This window comes from Phytophthora sojae (genome assembly GCF_000149755.1).
Source record: "Phytophthora sojae unplaced genomic scaffold PHYSOscaffold_2, whole genome shotgun sequence".
NCBI classification, from domain to species: domain Eukaryota; phylum Oomycota; class Peronosporomycetes; order Peronosporales; family Peronosporaceae; genus Phytophthora; species Phytophthora sojae.
The window spans coordinates 9,336,822-9,351,206 of record NW_009258116.1 but is presented as its reverse complement, the minus strand read 5'-3'; the positions used below and the strand labels follow the sequence as shown (position 1 = coordinate 9,351,206).

The window sequence follows — 14,385 nt, the reverse complement described above, 5'->3', positions numbered from 1 at the left end:
TCACTATTTTTACAATTGCCTTCCATAAACCTAACGTTTGAACGAGTGTCTGCTGTTCGACACAATTGCCTAGTTGTCGAGGCTCAAACGTAGGTACCGGTTCCGAGTCGTAAGTTCACCCCATATAGCCGTGTTGAATTGCCTTCAGCGCTGAGCGGTACGCCCAGGAGACCAGGTCTCCGACAAACACGTGAACCACACGTATGATTAATCCCTTCTCGGCACCATTCTTGCCCCTGAGAACCTTTAACGATAACAGCATGGATGGCTGCATCAGCTAACGCTCCCAGTGCATATTCGTCACTCTCATGCACGTGGCCGGAGAGCACCTCCGGGCGGACCATTCATGACTAGCCCGACCGCAGACACCCTTACGATTCCACGCACACTCATCAAGTGATTCACACATGCAGATGATATAGATGATACAGACACGCGTAGCTCACCCATACAGTCAACATAGTTCACCCTTCTCCCTAGCCCTCACTCGACATGCATCCAGAGCCCGCACAGGTTCACCATACCTTTGGCGAGCCTTGTGCCAGGAAGACGCAAGCGCTTGTTAGTTTGCTGGGGAAATGTAAATGATATTGAATAGAGCTTAGAAAACAAAGGTTACCTATGGGGCTCGCCTGGGGTCTCTCGTGCTTGCTACCCTTTCGGGGCGCGACCACTCACGGCGAAACCACTCGAATTCACTGTGATACCGAATAGATCTTGGGTTTTGCCTGCACCATCTTGGCGTGATCGGGTGTCGCTCGACCTCGGATACTTGATTTCCGGCTGCTCGAAGAGGCGGGGCGCGTATTCCTGCTGCGCGACCCTTGGCACATCTCGAAAGATCCCGCGACCCTTCGCAAAGATCCAAGTGTCCGCCAGGTCGACTTCCACCCGAAGCTTCTCCGCGCGGAGCCGGGATCAGATCTGAGTCTCCATCTGGCGGCCCCGGATTTTTGTACGGCACTATGTCACAATACAATGAACCCATCTTGTATACCACTGCATACCACTCTGTGCAGGAGCTGTACTCGAGGAATCACGTCAGGGATCAAATCCGTAAAGCGTCCTCCAAATCCATCGATTATAACGTCAACACTGCTGAAGGCAGCATACTTTACCGCCATTCATCTCTTCTTCTCTTCAGTCTATGGCTTAGTGTGCGTTTTGTACTCCAAGATTGCGTACATTCGCCCGCGCCCGACAGAAACAACTGAAGCGACATTATCCGGCGAAAACGCAGCCACTGGTATTGACTTCCTGGCCACAATAAGACGGTTAGTACTGTGATCAGCGTATCGGTAAAAAAAATACTCAACTCACTTGCACAATAAATAACCCGTAAGCGTTGATCCCTTCAATATGATATTCTGAATGCAAATCTAGAAAGAGGTGATATGCTCTGCGGTCCGGTCTTCATTCGCCGAACCAATCTTCATGTCGGATGTAGAATCTCTTCTTCTATAGTTAATTCATCCTGCTGCACGCGCTCCGCCCCTTGGCCAAGCAACCGATCAACCATTGCGCTCTTGGTTCCATAGGCTGGTAACGATGCACTGCGACACAGCGTTTTATGTTCTTCACCGGACTTTACCACAAGCTCCGCTCGTGTCGATGAGGTGCTAGCGTTAAGGGTCTGTCGCTTTGAAGTTCATTGGGAGCTGCTCGGATCCGGCCAAGTGCCAGCAGCAGCACCATAATTTGTATGGCAGGATCATCAGCCGGAGTATTATCAGCGTTACCTCAGCGAGCCACCGCGCTGAAAATTTTTGCTGCTACCGAACCGGTGATCCTGAACTTCCGCGAAATAAACCAGTCTGGTGTGCGCTGAGTCATCGTAATCTGGTCAACACCATTTTCAAACTGGGCGAATATATCGCTCGGACTCTGAGTAGCATCAGCATCAGGTGAGCTGGTGACGTAGGGCCAGCAGCCAAAACTACATTCGGGTTAGTTGCGTAGCATAACGTCACTTTCCCGAGACCAGAGCGATACGCAAGAACATTGGGTATCCAGGACGTGTAGGTAGTCGTTGAGTCGCCCAATATGCTGCTCGTTCCCCTTTCATAGTAACCAAACGTTGGAAACGAGTGTCAGCACGATCATACGTAAAAGGGAATCGTCCAGTCAGCTTGTGCGTCCCAACGATAGAACACAAGTTTCCACGATCTGCTGATTTACTCCAGTATCCCAGGTAAGCAAATTTGGTTCTCGGTAGACGTTCCACCCAACGAGCGCTGCAATATCCTTACCGCATCAATATTTGACTCACCACGTCCAGCTATATGACCACCAAGATAAAAACCTGTGACGACCGAAACAATTTCGTGGTGTACTGGTCCATACCATGATGGTGCCGACAGTGGCCGACAGCGTCGTGATTGGTAGAAATAAGCATTTAGTTGAGCGGTTAATCTATTGGTCAAATCATTTGACTCAAATGTCAATTCCATAATGCAGGCCAGGCCGCAAGGACGGCGGGTGGGTCATCAAGGAGGGCGGCGAGCCGAAGGACGTCGGCGAAAAGGGAGGGGCTGCATAGTTCCGCCTGCCAAGATGTGGGTGGTGTCTGGGAGGACGGCGGTAGGCTGCACGACGGCGGGCGAGTGGTGTTGGAAGTGCTGCAGGCACGTAGGTGTAACCCCGACACCAGAGTCGTACCCACGACAGATCTTTAGGAGATTCTAGAAGCTTCGTAGGGGCGACCGCCCAGGAGGACACGTAGAGAGAGAGAGCTCACTTCTCGATTGGTAAAGCCACTGACGAGGCCCCCGGCGGGGGGCCGAAACGCGTCTGGCACGCGTTCAATAGAGAGGTCGTACATGCATGCTCCAAGTACTTCCTTCAAGTGGTCCGCGATGGAGGCTAGGAAGATGGCGCGCAGCACGACGATGACGGTTACCTGAAGCAGGGCGGTGGGCACCAGGATGGCTGCGCAGGCCAAGACGGCGGGAAGGAGGAGGAGGAGAACCGGAGCGAACGGCAAGAGGCGGCGGACCGGAGGTGGGGCGATGGGGAGGGTAGCCGCCAAGGCGAGGGCGGTAAGGGCATCGAGCGGAGGGAAACGAGCGCAGGGCGCAGCGACCTGCTGGGAGGCGACGAGCATAGGGAAGCGTGCAGCAGGAGGAGGGCGTGGCTGCTGTGGCTTGCGTGCTGGTGTTGGCACCAACAACGCGACGCTGGTGGGGTGCTGCTGCTGCTGTGTGGACTGGCACTGTTGGTGGGGTATCGCTGCAGGTGGAATGCTCCGCAGTCACACCCCACCACTAGCGTCTAGTACTCTTGAGTAGGAATAAGTTATTGATAATAAATGGAATAAATTAATGGTTTTCTTGTATATTCTGCATTGGATCCTAGCGCTTCGCTCGTGCGGTATGCAGCAAGCTCCGCCTGAGCGAAACGAATGAGCAGCTCTCACTGAGTGCTGCTTGTTCATGTTATGGGTAGGTCGATAGGCGTGCCCAGGAAACTCGATTGAGTTCGTGATAATGGTTGAAACGCTATTGCAAACGGCTCAAATCAGCTCGTCAAAGGCAATACAAAAGCTAAGTAACTTGTCGGCAGCAGAACAGATATGCATATTATATCCTTATTACTTAGATTTCCTATGGGATGAATACATATTTCGGCCGCGTTGCCGACATTATACGTCGGCATAGTGTCGGCAGCAAATATACCTAACCCTAACCATGTTGATTGGCCTAAATAGGGATCTACGGGATGCTTATTCGCTGAAAAAACGTATTGGACATCTGATTGGGCCATGGCCGCCATACAGTGGCCAAGTCAAGTTCTTGTATGTTGGCACCGTCACGATATTCATCCATATCTGCCCAAGAATCATGTAGCGTTAGAGGAAATAATGGAGTAAACGACTTGCATTTCATAGCACGAAACCCTTTTTTTTGGGTTCCCGATGTGAGCTAGTCCAAAGTCATCAACTAGCTGCGATCGAAGCCGGAGCATGTCGTCATCGAGCGAAGCGATTGTGATCTCATTGACAAAGCCTATATCCGAACAAAATCGGCGTATTTGCTCCATTGTATTCGAAATATCTCGATTGAGGGTGAAGGGAGCATTTCGGTGGCTTGTGTTGCTCCGATGTTGCGGGTTGGAGATCCCGAATGCTGCCAACAACGATCTGTACTTCGCAACGGACATGACCGCCGCCGCAGGTGGGTAACACCTGGCGTTTTCGGCTCTATAGAATGCGTCAGGCGTGATACCGTAGAAACATAACCACAGTCCCACTTCCACCAACTGGAAAACGTCGTCAATGGTCACCGCATCTGCCTCACGCAAGCTCTTGTTGGCGTAGTTTTTGAGGCTCGCCAGGATGGCTGGGTCCAACTAGGCATTTTCGAAGCACTCAACGCCGACACCAGGAAGGTGGTGGTCCGACGTCCCAAACATCTTCTGTAAGAGCCGGCTGATGCCAGTACTTGATTCTTCTCTTGTCTTTGCCAATAGGAAGCCGTCCACGTCGTCGACTTCCACTCCCTCGACCTCTGTCGCAACATATCGCCAGGTCCCAGGCGGAGCTTGGTCTTCGATGTCGCTGTCGGTCTCGTACTTGTCGCCTGTAGATGTATCGCTCTCCGACATGAGTTCAGTGTGCAGGACGCTCGGGGGCGCTGGTTCCAGGGCTCTCGAAGAGCAATGAAGTGCACGCGAGAGAGCCGAATGCAGAGTGATTGCGGAGATGCCTTGACGCGTGCGCCGAAGTGCTGAACGCAGAGTGATCGCGGGACTGCCTTGAAGTTAGCGCACGAGTGCGGAATGTAGAGTGATTACTTGAGCTTCCCTGAAGCGCGAGCTCGTCCCGCACTCGCGAGTGCAGAGTGAATGTGAAGTGGTGGTCAATCAGCTTTGCCCTTAAAATTTTCGGTAGGATAAACGAATTTTGCTTTTGAAGCTGATGATCGGTTTGGTCCTTCGTTATTAGGACCAATTTCGTTGGGGCTAAACAATTCAAGTACAGTCAAAATTGTTTATATGATCCTCTCTATTTGAGCCATGCCGTTTATTTTATGCAGGCTTTACCGCTACCAAATATTTTACTTAGTTTTTGTATGACTTCTGTGTATTGGCATACACGGTATATGAGTCACATTTTTGGGGACCAAATTAGGTCTCACCTGTTTATTTAATTCACACTGCTCACGGCCACACACTCTTCAAAGCACCACTGCTCAACGCTCAACGCCTACCGCAAGCCCCCTTCGCTCGCCATATCTCCTCACACCTGTCTGACGCTAGAACAAAAGCTCCAAGTGCACCTAAAGCTCAAGCAGAATCCTGGCATGACGAACCCCATGCTCGCCGAGTGGATCTACGCAACGTTCAAGGCCCGGGTCAGCCGTGCCACACTTGCCCGACTGCACAACCTGCTGTTAGCGCTAGTGAGTATCTGGCAGTGGACGAAGGCGTGTCTGAGCACGAGCCAGATGTGCTAGTGGACGAATCGGTAGGAAGTGATGTAGTGTCGCAGGACGAGCAGGAGGAAGATGAGAACCAGGAACCCGCAGTTCAACCTACCATTGCTCTGAGACACTGCATGGAGCTGGCTGCATTTCTGCTACAATGCGGAGAGAAGACAGATAGAGAACGAAGAGCTGAAGAGCTTTACAGCTTTGGTTCGAGAGACTACGGTGAAGGCAAAGCGGCAGCGAACTATGGACAATTTCTTTTCGTGCACCACATAATCTTTTTAACTGAGTTCATTTTATATGAGTCATTGTAGTACAGTCAAACCTGTTTATATGAGGCCCTGTTGGTGACCATCAACTACAATGACTCATATAAAATGGACTCAGTTAAAAAATTATGTGGTGCACGTAAAGAAATCGTGCATAGTTCGCTGCCGCTTTGCCTTCACCGTAGTCTCTCGAACCAAAGCGGTCACGGTCTGTAAAGCTCTTCGTTCTCTGTCAGTCTGCTCTCCGCATTGCAGCAGAAATGCAGCCAGCTCCATGCAGTGTCTCAGAGCAATGGCTGGTTGAACTGCGGGTTCCTGTTCCTCCTCTTCCTCCTCTTCCTCCTAAGCGCTCCGCCAGCTCATGCGCCTTCAGCAGGAGCACGTCGTCCGCCATCGCCGTTTTAGCTTCGTTCTGAAAGAAAATTTCCCTCAGTTCCCGCTCGAACTGAGGGAATTTCACTCGGCGCCGCTTGGTCGCACTCAGGTCGACGTGGCTGAAGTAGGAAGAAGGCAGGTTGCGCAGTCGGGCGAGTGTGGCACGGCTGACCCGGGCCTTGAAAGTTGCGTAGATCCACTCGGCGGGCATGGGGTTGTTCGTGCCAGGATTCTGCTTGAGCTTTAGGTGCACTTGGAGCTTTTGTTCTAGCGTCAGACAGGTGCGAGGAGACATGCCGAGCGAAGAAGGCTTGCGGTAGGCGTTGAGTGTTGAGCAGTGGTGCTTTGAAGAGTGTGTGGCCGTGAGCAGTGTGAATCAAATAAACAGGTGAGACCTAATTTGGTCCCCAAAAATGTGACTCATATACCTTGTATGTATATAAACAGAGATCATACAAAAACTAAGTGAAATATTTGGTAGCGGTAAAGCCTGCATCAAATAAACGGCATGGCTCAAATAGAGAGGATCATATAAACAGGTTTGACTGTAGATGGCCACCAACAAGGCCTCATATAAACAGGTTTGACTGTAGAATGGGGGGAGGGGGGCAGAATTGACAAATGGTGTAAAACATATCACCACCTGAGAGACCCCAAAATGACCAAACCATTCCAAAATAGAGGTCTTTTGCAGAACTGTGTGGGTTAAAGGCACAACCCCATCCAGGCCCGCCACTGCTGATGTTTTTGCTACAAATCTTTGTGGGTTATCACCGCCAGCACATGGTAGTGGCACGATTTGCTGGTGTTGAGCTGTTCGCCGAGTGCTCCTGCGAAACGCCTTTTGCTGAAATATTTAACATGAAAGAAGGCGACTCCCAAGGCCAATATACGTTTCATAGCGCTCACTGTGAATGTACCTTCAAAAACAAGTCTGCTAACGATGGGTATGGTGCCTCCTAAGTTGTTGAGCAGTAGTTTAGCAGAGCTGAGGATATCTCGATTGTACTATTGATTGAAGACAACAGTCAATACTACGGTGTTTATTGTAGTTCACAATCTCAAACCTTGCAATCCTTCAATGTATTGCTAGTTGCTACTCGTCGTCACTGTCAACTACATACTCCGCACCATCGGAGTCCTCAATCGCCACCGACACCGAGCCCAGGGTAACTATGTCCCTGTTCAGCTTGTAAAACATCACCGTCTCCACGTAAGCACGCTCATGCTCTTCCGCAGGTATCCCACGGAACTCTTGACCATGGAGAAGAAGCGCTCTGCCACTACAGAAGTAGCAGGAATACACCCAGTTTCAGTGTACTTCGACGCCCTGAAGTTCGCTGGCGAGCCTTCTTGGACAGAGTATTGTCGACAACTTGCGCAACGCATTTCGCTTGGAGAAAGCTGTCGGAGGAGCGTCGATAGGTTGGGGAGCTGTCGAGTGTTGCGAACGCAGCAAACGCGAGACAGCCTTTCGCTCCGCCGCAAGCAGCGTCTTCTCCGAGCCGCTTTGCACTTTCACAATGCCAGCTTCAAAGTCGGAGAATTCAACCATTTGACCATTAACAGCTACTGTAGATACCCACATCAGTGAGTCGGTGACCGACATCAACGAAAGTCCAAACCACCATGCCCTTCCATAACAACATCGAACGTGCCCCGAACCGTTGTGATGGTCATGTCCTGGCGTTGAAGTCGAGTCGTGATCACGTCAAAAACGGTCATTTCGTCGAGTAGCTCAGCAATTTTCCTCTGCTCTCCTGCCGAAGGTATCAGATACACCAGCGGGATCCGGCGCAATCCTGTGCTGCTGTCACGGCTCGACACCTCGTTTGCCTCGTCGTCTTCGTGTTCTTCCCGCTCGATGTCACAGCCGCTGCGCTGGAGTGGCTATTACTGGATGCTGAAACGCTGCGAGGACTTGCAACGCTTTCTCCACTTGTTCTTTGACTCATGAAGCGCGAGGCTTGTATTTGCATCCAGTTATTTTCAACTTGGCTACACGCTTCACCGTCTTCAGCCTTTTCATCAGCGAGCTCATCTCTTTGATGATAGGCATGTTCGGCTCGATCCATTGTCGAACAGCGAGGTTGAAGCGGTGGGCTGCACAGACAATCATTGACACGTTGATGCGATGAGCAATCGCCTTTTTCGTCTCCATATTATCCGCCACAATAGCAATCATGTTGGCTACATGCAAGCCATAGTGATCGAGGACCAGGTCCGGGAAGGCGATGTGCTCCGACAAGGTTTGGGAGGTCTCGTCCTGGAACGGTGAGATGCGAGAAAACGAATGTCTTTCCTTGTGGCGACGAAAATGGCGATCTCATGTTCCGCGGCGTCCGTAAAGCCACCGAAGACAAGTACAAACTTCTCCCCCGTGAGTTTGTCACAGACCTTGACGTCAACGACACCAACAAGCGACACCATCCGCTTCAGAAGGGTCTTCTTGTTTATTGGTTTGATGCGGAGGGCGTCGCGAATCACTGGGTTGTCCACGTGAGCGAAGGGAAAGTTCATCATCGCCACGAGATTGGTCCAGCCGTCCGTATTGGCGGCATCCTTATGCTGGTCGTAGGGACGCAAGCATTCTTGACGCACGTCGCCGCGGCTTCTTTGTAGCCCTGATGATGACATTGAAGATGCGAGATCAGGTTCTGGTATCCCCCGTGCTTGTGCTGCGCTACGACGGCACCGCAGACGCAGCACGTGCGGTTGGTTGCAGTGGGATTCATGAAATAGGACGCTGACGATGTCGGCGCGGTGAAAGTTCTGCTCAAGTACCAGGGAGTGAATTGGCTAGTGATGTAGGGCTAGAAGAGGTCTTATGCTTGCTGCGCGCGGCAACACTCCCGCTTTTGGCGCGAATTACACGACACAGCTGCACCAACGACCGGTTTTCTTCGTTTAGTTCGTTTGTGACAATTGTATTGGCGGAATCGATTGGTTTGGGTGACGATTGGCTCCGCGTTCTACCGTGGACATACTTTGCAACTACGGCAGGAGATCGCAATCAATATCTGAAGATGATAAGCGTCAATATCTCTCAAACCTACAACGGCAACACGATTTCCCCCAGCTCTGGTAGTTTAGTACTCACACCACGCTTTTAGCGTCCTCATGCTGGTCGATAGATTGATAACAGGTCATTGGAGGAACAGGCCACATACAGGATAAACGAGGTTTTTCAGGCAGATCACACTGTTAGGTCTCGAGGTTTTATTTAGGTATCAGCTAGGTCTTGTATCCTCCATCCACTTCTCCCTTAGAAGAACCACAGCAACGTTCTTAACGATGACCGCAAATGCAGCTCCTTGAGGTCGCCGCTACGCGAAAAGCAACCCGCATGACAATTGCACGGGCGAACCCGGCCAACTCATCCGACGTGGGCGCAGCTACCGCGACGCGGTTGCTGCGGGACCCGCCGAAGGCCGCCAATTGCGCGCTTCCTGCCGAGTTGTTGCTGCTGGACCTGTCCAAGACCCCCGCCCAAGCCGCAGACACCAACCTGCTGCTGTTGCGCCTGCTGAAGACCCACGTCCGCGTGGCAGTCAAGCAGTCACCGATGCTGCTGGACCTGCCGAACGACCCCGTCCACGTGGCCGACACCAAGCCGTCGTCGCTGAACCCGGTGCCACTGGACCTGCCGAAGACTCCGGTTCCCGCGGGCGTCGCCCAGTTGCCGCTGCTGGACCCGGTGATGTTGGTGGACCTACCGAAGGCTCCCGGTCACACGACCGGCGCCCAGCTGTCGCTGCTAGACCCGTCGGGTCTGGGCTGGCTAAAAGGCCTCGCTCACGCAGTCGCCGGCGCGTGTCTGCAGCACGCCGTGATCCTTCGTCGTGCGCGCCAGGTGAAGAAGGGGGTGTCGCTGTACCTGCGGCCCGAGGTGGTGTCCGTGTGAGCGCGTGGCAGGAAGACGGGGCCATCTGCGTGTCCCCACGTGAAGCCGACGACCAAGAATCCGAAGGTGGAGGAGGTGATTGTGTCGGTGATTGGCGCCAAGCCGACGGCTCCGCTGCTGCGCTTAGTGACGGGGACCACGGGCGCGATTGTTGTGCCCCACGTGCTAGCGGCGGCGATCGTGTACGCCGAGGTGATGGCAGTGGACGCCGAGGCGATGACGATGGGAGCAGACATGATGGCAGCGCAGCACCTGGACCACGAGGTTGCGCTTGTCACGCACAGTATCATGGTGACGACGCTGATATAGTGGCAGCTACAGCAGCTGATGATGTCCGTGTTCGGGAAGACAGCAGAGCCCAAACGGTTGGGGTACGAGGCGGCACGCCTGGGCGAGCGGTCACAAGGAACGACGGCGGTCAAGCGGAAGTTGGTGCTCGGGGAGAAGATGCTTTCAGTAGCGAGGAGAATAGCGACACCGGCCGTAACGGCGGTGATGACGATCTGAACGTGGCGTCAGGTTCAGACATAGCGCCGTATGAATCCGATGCGGATGGCCCCTCCAGCATCAGTCCGCCCCCTAAGCGAGCGCACTCGCTGTCTCCGCCCCCATGTGAAGACACTGCACCGGCACGCAAAAAGCGCGATGGACGGACCAAGCTGTACGTCGACGGCTACGAGCTCACCCGCTCGGCATCCACGCAAGTTAAGATCACCTATCGCTGCAGTTTTTGCAGAATCCAGGGTTGCAAAGCAAAGCTAGAATTTATTGCTGCTGTAATGGAGTATGACTTTGCCAACAGTATTCCTCATACTTGCGTCCCACCACCACCATCGATGCAAGCCACGACTCTCACCGAGACTGGCGTCGTAGACGTCACCGCCGAAATGAAACGTGAAGTGGACAAGTTGGCGACCTCTACTGTGGCGACACCACTTCAGATTTGGGACGAGATAAGCACCAAGTACTACAGGACAGCAGCGAAAAACACAGCCATCAGGGGAATGGCTCGCTGTCAAGTGATCCAGCGAGTTCATCATGCGCGCGCACTGCACTATGGGACGGACGTGCACGGCAGAGTTGAAGTCCCTTCGTTGGTGAACTGCAGAAGCAGCAACTTGCTGTTTTGCAGTTCCGTCACGTTTGGGAAAACACGGACAATGAACTAGGCCGTCTTATTGGGTGGGCGAACCCTTCGTTACTTAGCTTGCTGCGCTACAAGAACATCACCCTGTTCGTGGACGGCACGCTCAGGTGTGTGCCGGACACATTCGCACAGTGTGTAGTCATTATGGTCTACGATCGGGGGGCAAAGCTCTACGTGCCCGTGTTCTTCGTGCTCTGCACGTCCAAAACGTACGACACATAATGGAACTTGCTCCAGTTTGTTTCCAACGCGTGCGGCGAGACCCTCAAGCCCAAGGAGGTCGTTTGCGGCTTTGAGGCTGCTCTCATCAATGCAGTAAGTGACTGGTTCCCGAGTGCGTCTGTTATAGGGAGCTTATTCCACTTTAAGCAGGCCTGCAAGCGCAGCATGGTCAAGTACCGGATCCACGAAGATCAAGTAAAGCTTTCTTGACATCCTCACGGCGATTGAGCCGACCAATATCGCAACTCAGGGTATTGCATGGGTGCAGAGCGCGATTCAGGAGCGATGCGCCAAGGACAACATCATCTACTCAGCTAGCAAGTGGGTTTCCTTGTGGAAATACTTTGAGCGCATGGTTGAAGTTATCACCGCCTAAATTCGGGAATGTGCACGGGTTTAGCGACCACATCGTTGCGCGTACCAACAATCCTCTCGAGCGATTTAGTCGCGAGCTCAATGCAGCATTTGGAACGCCGCATCCCTTGCTGCCACGCTTCGTTCAAACGGTGGAGGACATCTCAAGGCGCCGTGTTCAGCTTCACGATGTCATCAGTCTTGGACGAGCGAAGCCTTCCCGCCGTGTTGAGAGATACGAGCTGCCGTTCCCCGTCGAGCTTTTCGACAGTGTTGATGAAGTTGACAGCGCCTGCGTTAAGATTGAAGTTCCTTTGATGGCCCTTGGTCTTGTCCGTAGTAAGCTGATAGGTCATATGAGACGACGGCAAACAAAAAATTACTTATAAACCTAAGTACGAATCCCATTCGCAAGAGGGCTATCTTAGCTTTCGTTTGAGCTATTCCACAGCCAGATTGATCGCTGAGAACGAAGCCGGAGAAAATTTTTTCTCCATTTTTGAGTCGCGATCTCAATTTTTTTATTTGCGTTTATAGGGTAAAAAGACGCGAGGAATCCAGTGGTGGTCTCAGATTTATCTAAAAACAAGTCTAACATAGCTAAAATAACTTTTTTCCGGATCCAGTACAAATCACGGGGGTATATTTTTGACTATTTTCCGAAATTTGGATCAAGTCACTAAGAAACATTTTGATTCACCAGTGGACATAGGTAACAAAATGATGCACTACACGCTCTCGCCTACTCATCTTCAGCTTCAGGCGTCGCTGAAGACTTGCGCTTCTTGGAGTTAGCAACAGCTTTCTTGCAGGGTGCTGCTCTCTTCTTTTGGGCAGCCATTCCACGTCCTTCTTGGTTCTTCTTGGCGGCCGCTGCCATTGCAGCACGATGCGCTAAGCGAGCTTGCTTCTTGGTTTTAGCTGCAGCTCCTTCATCCTCACTTGGCTTCGCGTACAACGGGTCGTTCTGGAACTCGTCCGGGACGTACGGCCTAATGGAATTGTACATCTGCTTTTTCTTCTCGGCATTGATAGGTGGGGGTGGCAGGATTTCAATGTGGTCTGTCATGATTCGTGCCACCTTCTCCTTAGCCGTCAAAATGCAATCGATCTTTCGACGTAAGTCCTGCTCCTCTGCATCCGAATTTGGGCCCTTCTTGCACGCCACAACACCCGGCTTGGAGCCGTCAACTGGCACTGCTGCACACCATCGAGCCGCTTGTACAACTCAGTCAGCACTGGTTTGTACGACTTGAAGAGCTTGCTGCCCCTTGGAACATGCACAGTCACGGAGTTTGCCGAAGCTGCGTCGACTGCATCAATAACGTGCTGCATTGTCCAGCACTCAGCGGAGGCCAAGTGCTTTCGAATGTGGCCAAATGCACGGTCACACGAATTCTTCGTATGCCCCTTTACGAAAAATTTGAAGTCCACATGCTCGAAAATGCCCATGTCCACAAGGGTCAGCAAGAACTTGATCACGTAGTTGTTCTTGTTCTGGCCCGAGCAGTTGTCGGTGTACACAGTCAGCTTGGTTTTGCCAGACGGCACGAGCTTTGTCTCGATAAAATGGGCCAGCATTGAGTTGATTTGGTCGCTGCCCTTGCTGCTGGTGTTTTCATCGTAGATGTAATTTGTGTGCGCACCGTCGTTCTCGTAGTAGATACCGAAGCAGCTCACCGACAGCAGAGAGCAAAAATACCATTGGGATGGCGTGTTGGCCACGCTGGGGATAGTCAGGTTCTGCGAGTAGTCCATGACAATGACCGCGTGGTCGCTCGAGCAGAAAGTCTTGTCACACTTGTATTCGCGCCTGTAAGTAATTTAAATTGTTACCAAACTCCATGTTAAATACACGAAGTAATCAAAATGTTGCTTACGTCCCCATACACAACTTACCGCATGAGCCGAGCCGATTCAGTATGGCGGCCGAGTGCCTCCGTCTTGTCAGCCGCGACGCCTCCGCGCATTCCGGCGTGGTAAATAACGCATACATCGCATACGTTGCTTCGCGGGGATCGGATCCGAATCGTAGGGCAGTGCAGCGTCAGCAGCTTCCGCATCGTGGCTCGTGCGGGTTCACGCACCCTAAGCCCAGACTCCACAAACTTGTGCATTTCATCCCAAATTGCGTCCCAGGTAAAGTGTACCGGGACTTGTCGCTGCTGTAGTATTTCTGGACGCTCCCGTCGATTTTCTTTTGCATACGGACGCGCACAGGGACGACCTCGCCAACCTCCTCCGCAAAGCTGGTGAACCACTTCACCAACCAGACCACGTCCACTTGCGACGCGTTTTTGTTGAGTTTGTTCCCGTGGTCCTTGATGACCATGTTGTCATCGCGGATTCTTCTTTTGTAGCGCTGTAGAGTCATGGGTACGAAACCGTAGCAGCGAGCGAAGATGGGGCGGCACACTTGCCCAACAAAAGGAAGATAGTAGTTGACAGGGCTGCCGAATATGGTATTTTTATTTATTAGCGCAGATAGTGTCTCATAAATAATACAAGGATCTTGTCATTTGTATCTGCATAAATTATGTAATGTATTCGAGCAATAAATAAATAATGTGGTGCCACTTCAACGGGTATTAGACGTACGGTTACCCACACTAATTGACGCGATCGACTGTCGAAACGTCCCAGAAGTCAGCATTCTCGCGCAGAAACAAAGTTGTTTCCAGCGTAGCG

At 52.1% G+C, this 14,385-nt stretch overlaps 5 protein-coding genes across 5 annotated transcripts; 1 reads left to right on the top strand and 4 right to left on the bottom strand.

The window, feature by feature from the left end:
- Window positions 1-2,174: 2,174 nt before the first annotated feature.
- On the bottom strand, window positions 2,175-4,602 carry PHYSODRAFT_312059 (hypothetical protein; the record flags this gene model as incomplete). The annotated part of the gene is made up of 4 exons (XM_009522713.1): window positions 2,175-2,332; window position 3,278; window positions 3,895-4,347; window positions 4,372-4,602. 4 exons carry the CDS (start codon window positions 4,600-4,602, stop codon window positions 2,175-2,177), a joined length of 843 nt encoding a protein of 280 aa, XP_009521008.1.
- A 1,325-nt stretch (window positions 4,603-5,927) lies between these two features.
- Window positions 5,928-6,365, bottom strand: PHYSODRAFT_326705 (hypothetical protein; the record flags this gene model as incomplete). The annotated part of the gene is made up of 1 exon (XM_009522712.1): window positions 5,928-6,365. The coding sequence occupies one exon, from the start codon at window positions 6,363-6,365 to the stop codon at window positions 5,928-5,930; it is 438 nt and encodes a 145-aa protein (XP_009521007.1).
- Window positions 6,366-7,166: 801 nt separating this feature from the next.
- Window positions 7,167-8,593, bottom strand: PHYSODRAFT_326704 (hypothetical protein; the record flags this gene model as incomplete). The annotated part of the gene is made up of 5 exons (XM_009522711.1): window positions 7,167-7,347; window positions 7,447-7,600; window positions 7,696-7,951; window positions 8,082-8,336; window positions 8,384-8,593. 5 exons carry the CDS (start codon window positions 8,591-8,593, stop codon window positions 7,167-7,169), a joined length of 1,056 nt encoding a protein of 351 aa, XP_009521006.1.
- Window positions 8,594-9,276: 683 nt separating this feature from the next.
- Window positions 9,277-11,719, top strand: PHYSODRAFT_345009 (hypothetical protein; the record flags this gene model as incomplete). The annotated part of the gene is made up of 8 exons (XM_009522710.1): window positions 9,277-9,959; window positions 10,020-10,238; window positions 10,284-10,345; window positions 10,381-10,678; window positions 10,760-11,041; window positions 11,083-11,310; window positions 11,383-11,538; window positions 11,612-11,719. The coding sequence occupies exons 1-8, from the start codon at window positions 9,375-9,377 to the stop codon at window positions 11,717-11,719; spliced, it is 1,938 nt and encodes a 645-aa protein (XP_009521005.1). The 5' UTR covers window positions 9,277-9,374.
- Window positions 11,720-12,439: 720 nt separating this feature from the next.
- PHYSODRAFT_247836 (hypothetical protein) lies at window positions 12,440-14,029 on the bottom strand (the record flags this gene model as incomplete). Its single annotated transcript, XM_009522709.1, has 4 exons — window positions 12,440-12,759; window positions 12,906-13,510; window positions 13,597-13,785; window positions 13,848-14,029. 4 exons carry the CDS (start codon window positions 14,027-14,029, stop codon window positions 12,440-12,442), a joined length of 1,296 nt encoding a protein of 431 aa, XP_009521004.1.
- Between the last annotated feature and the right edge of the window lie 356 nt (window positions 14,030-14,385).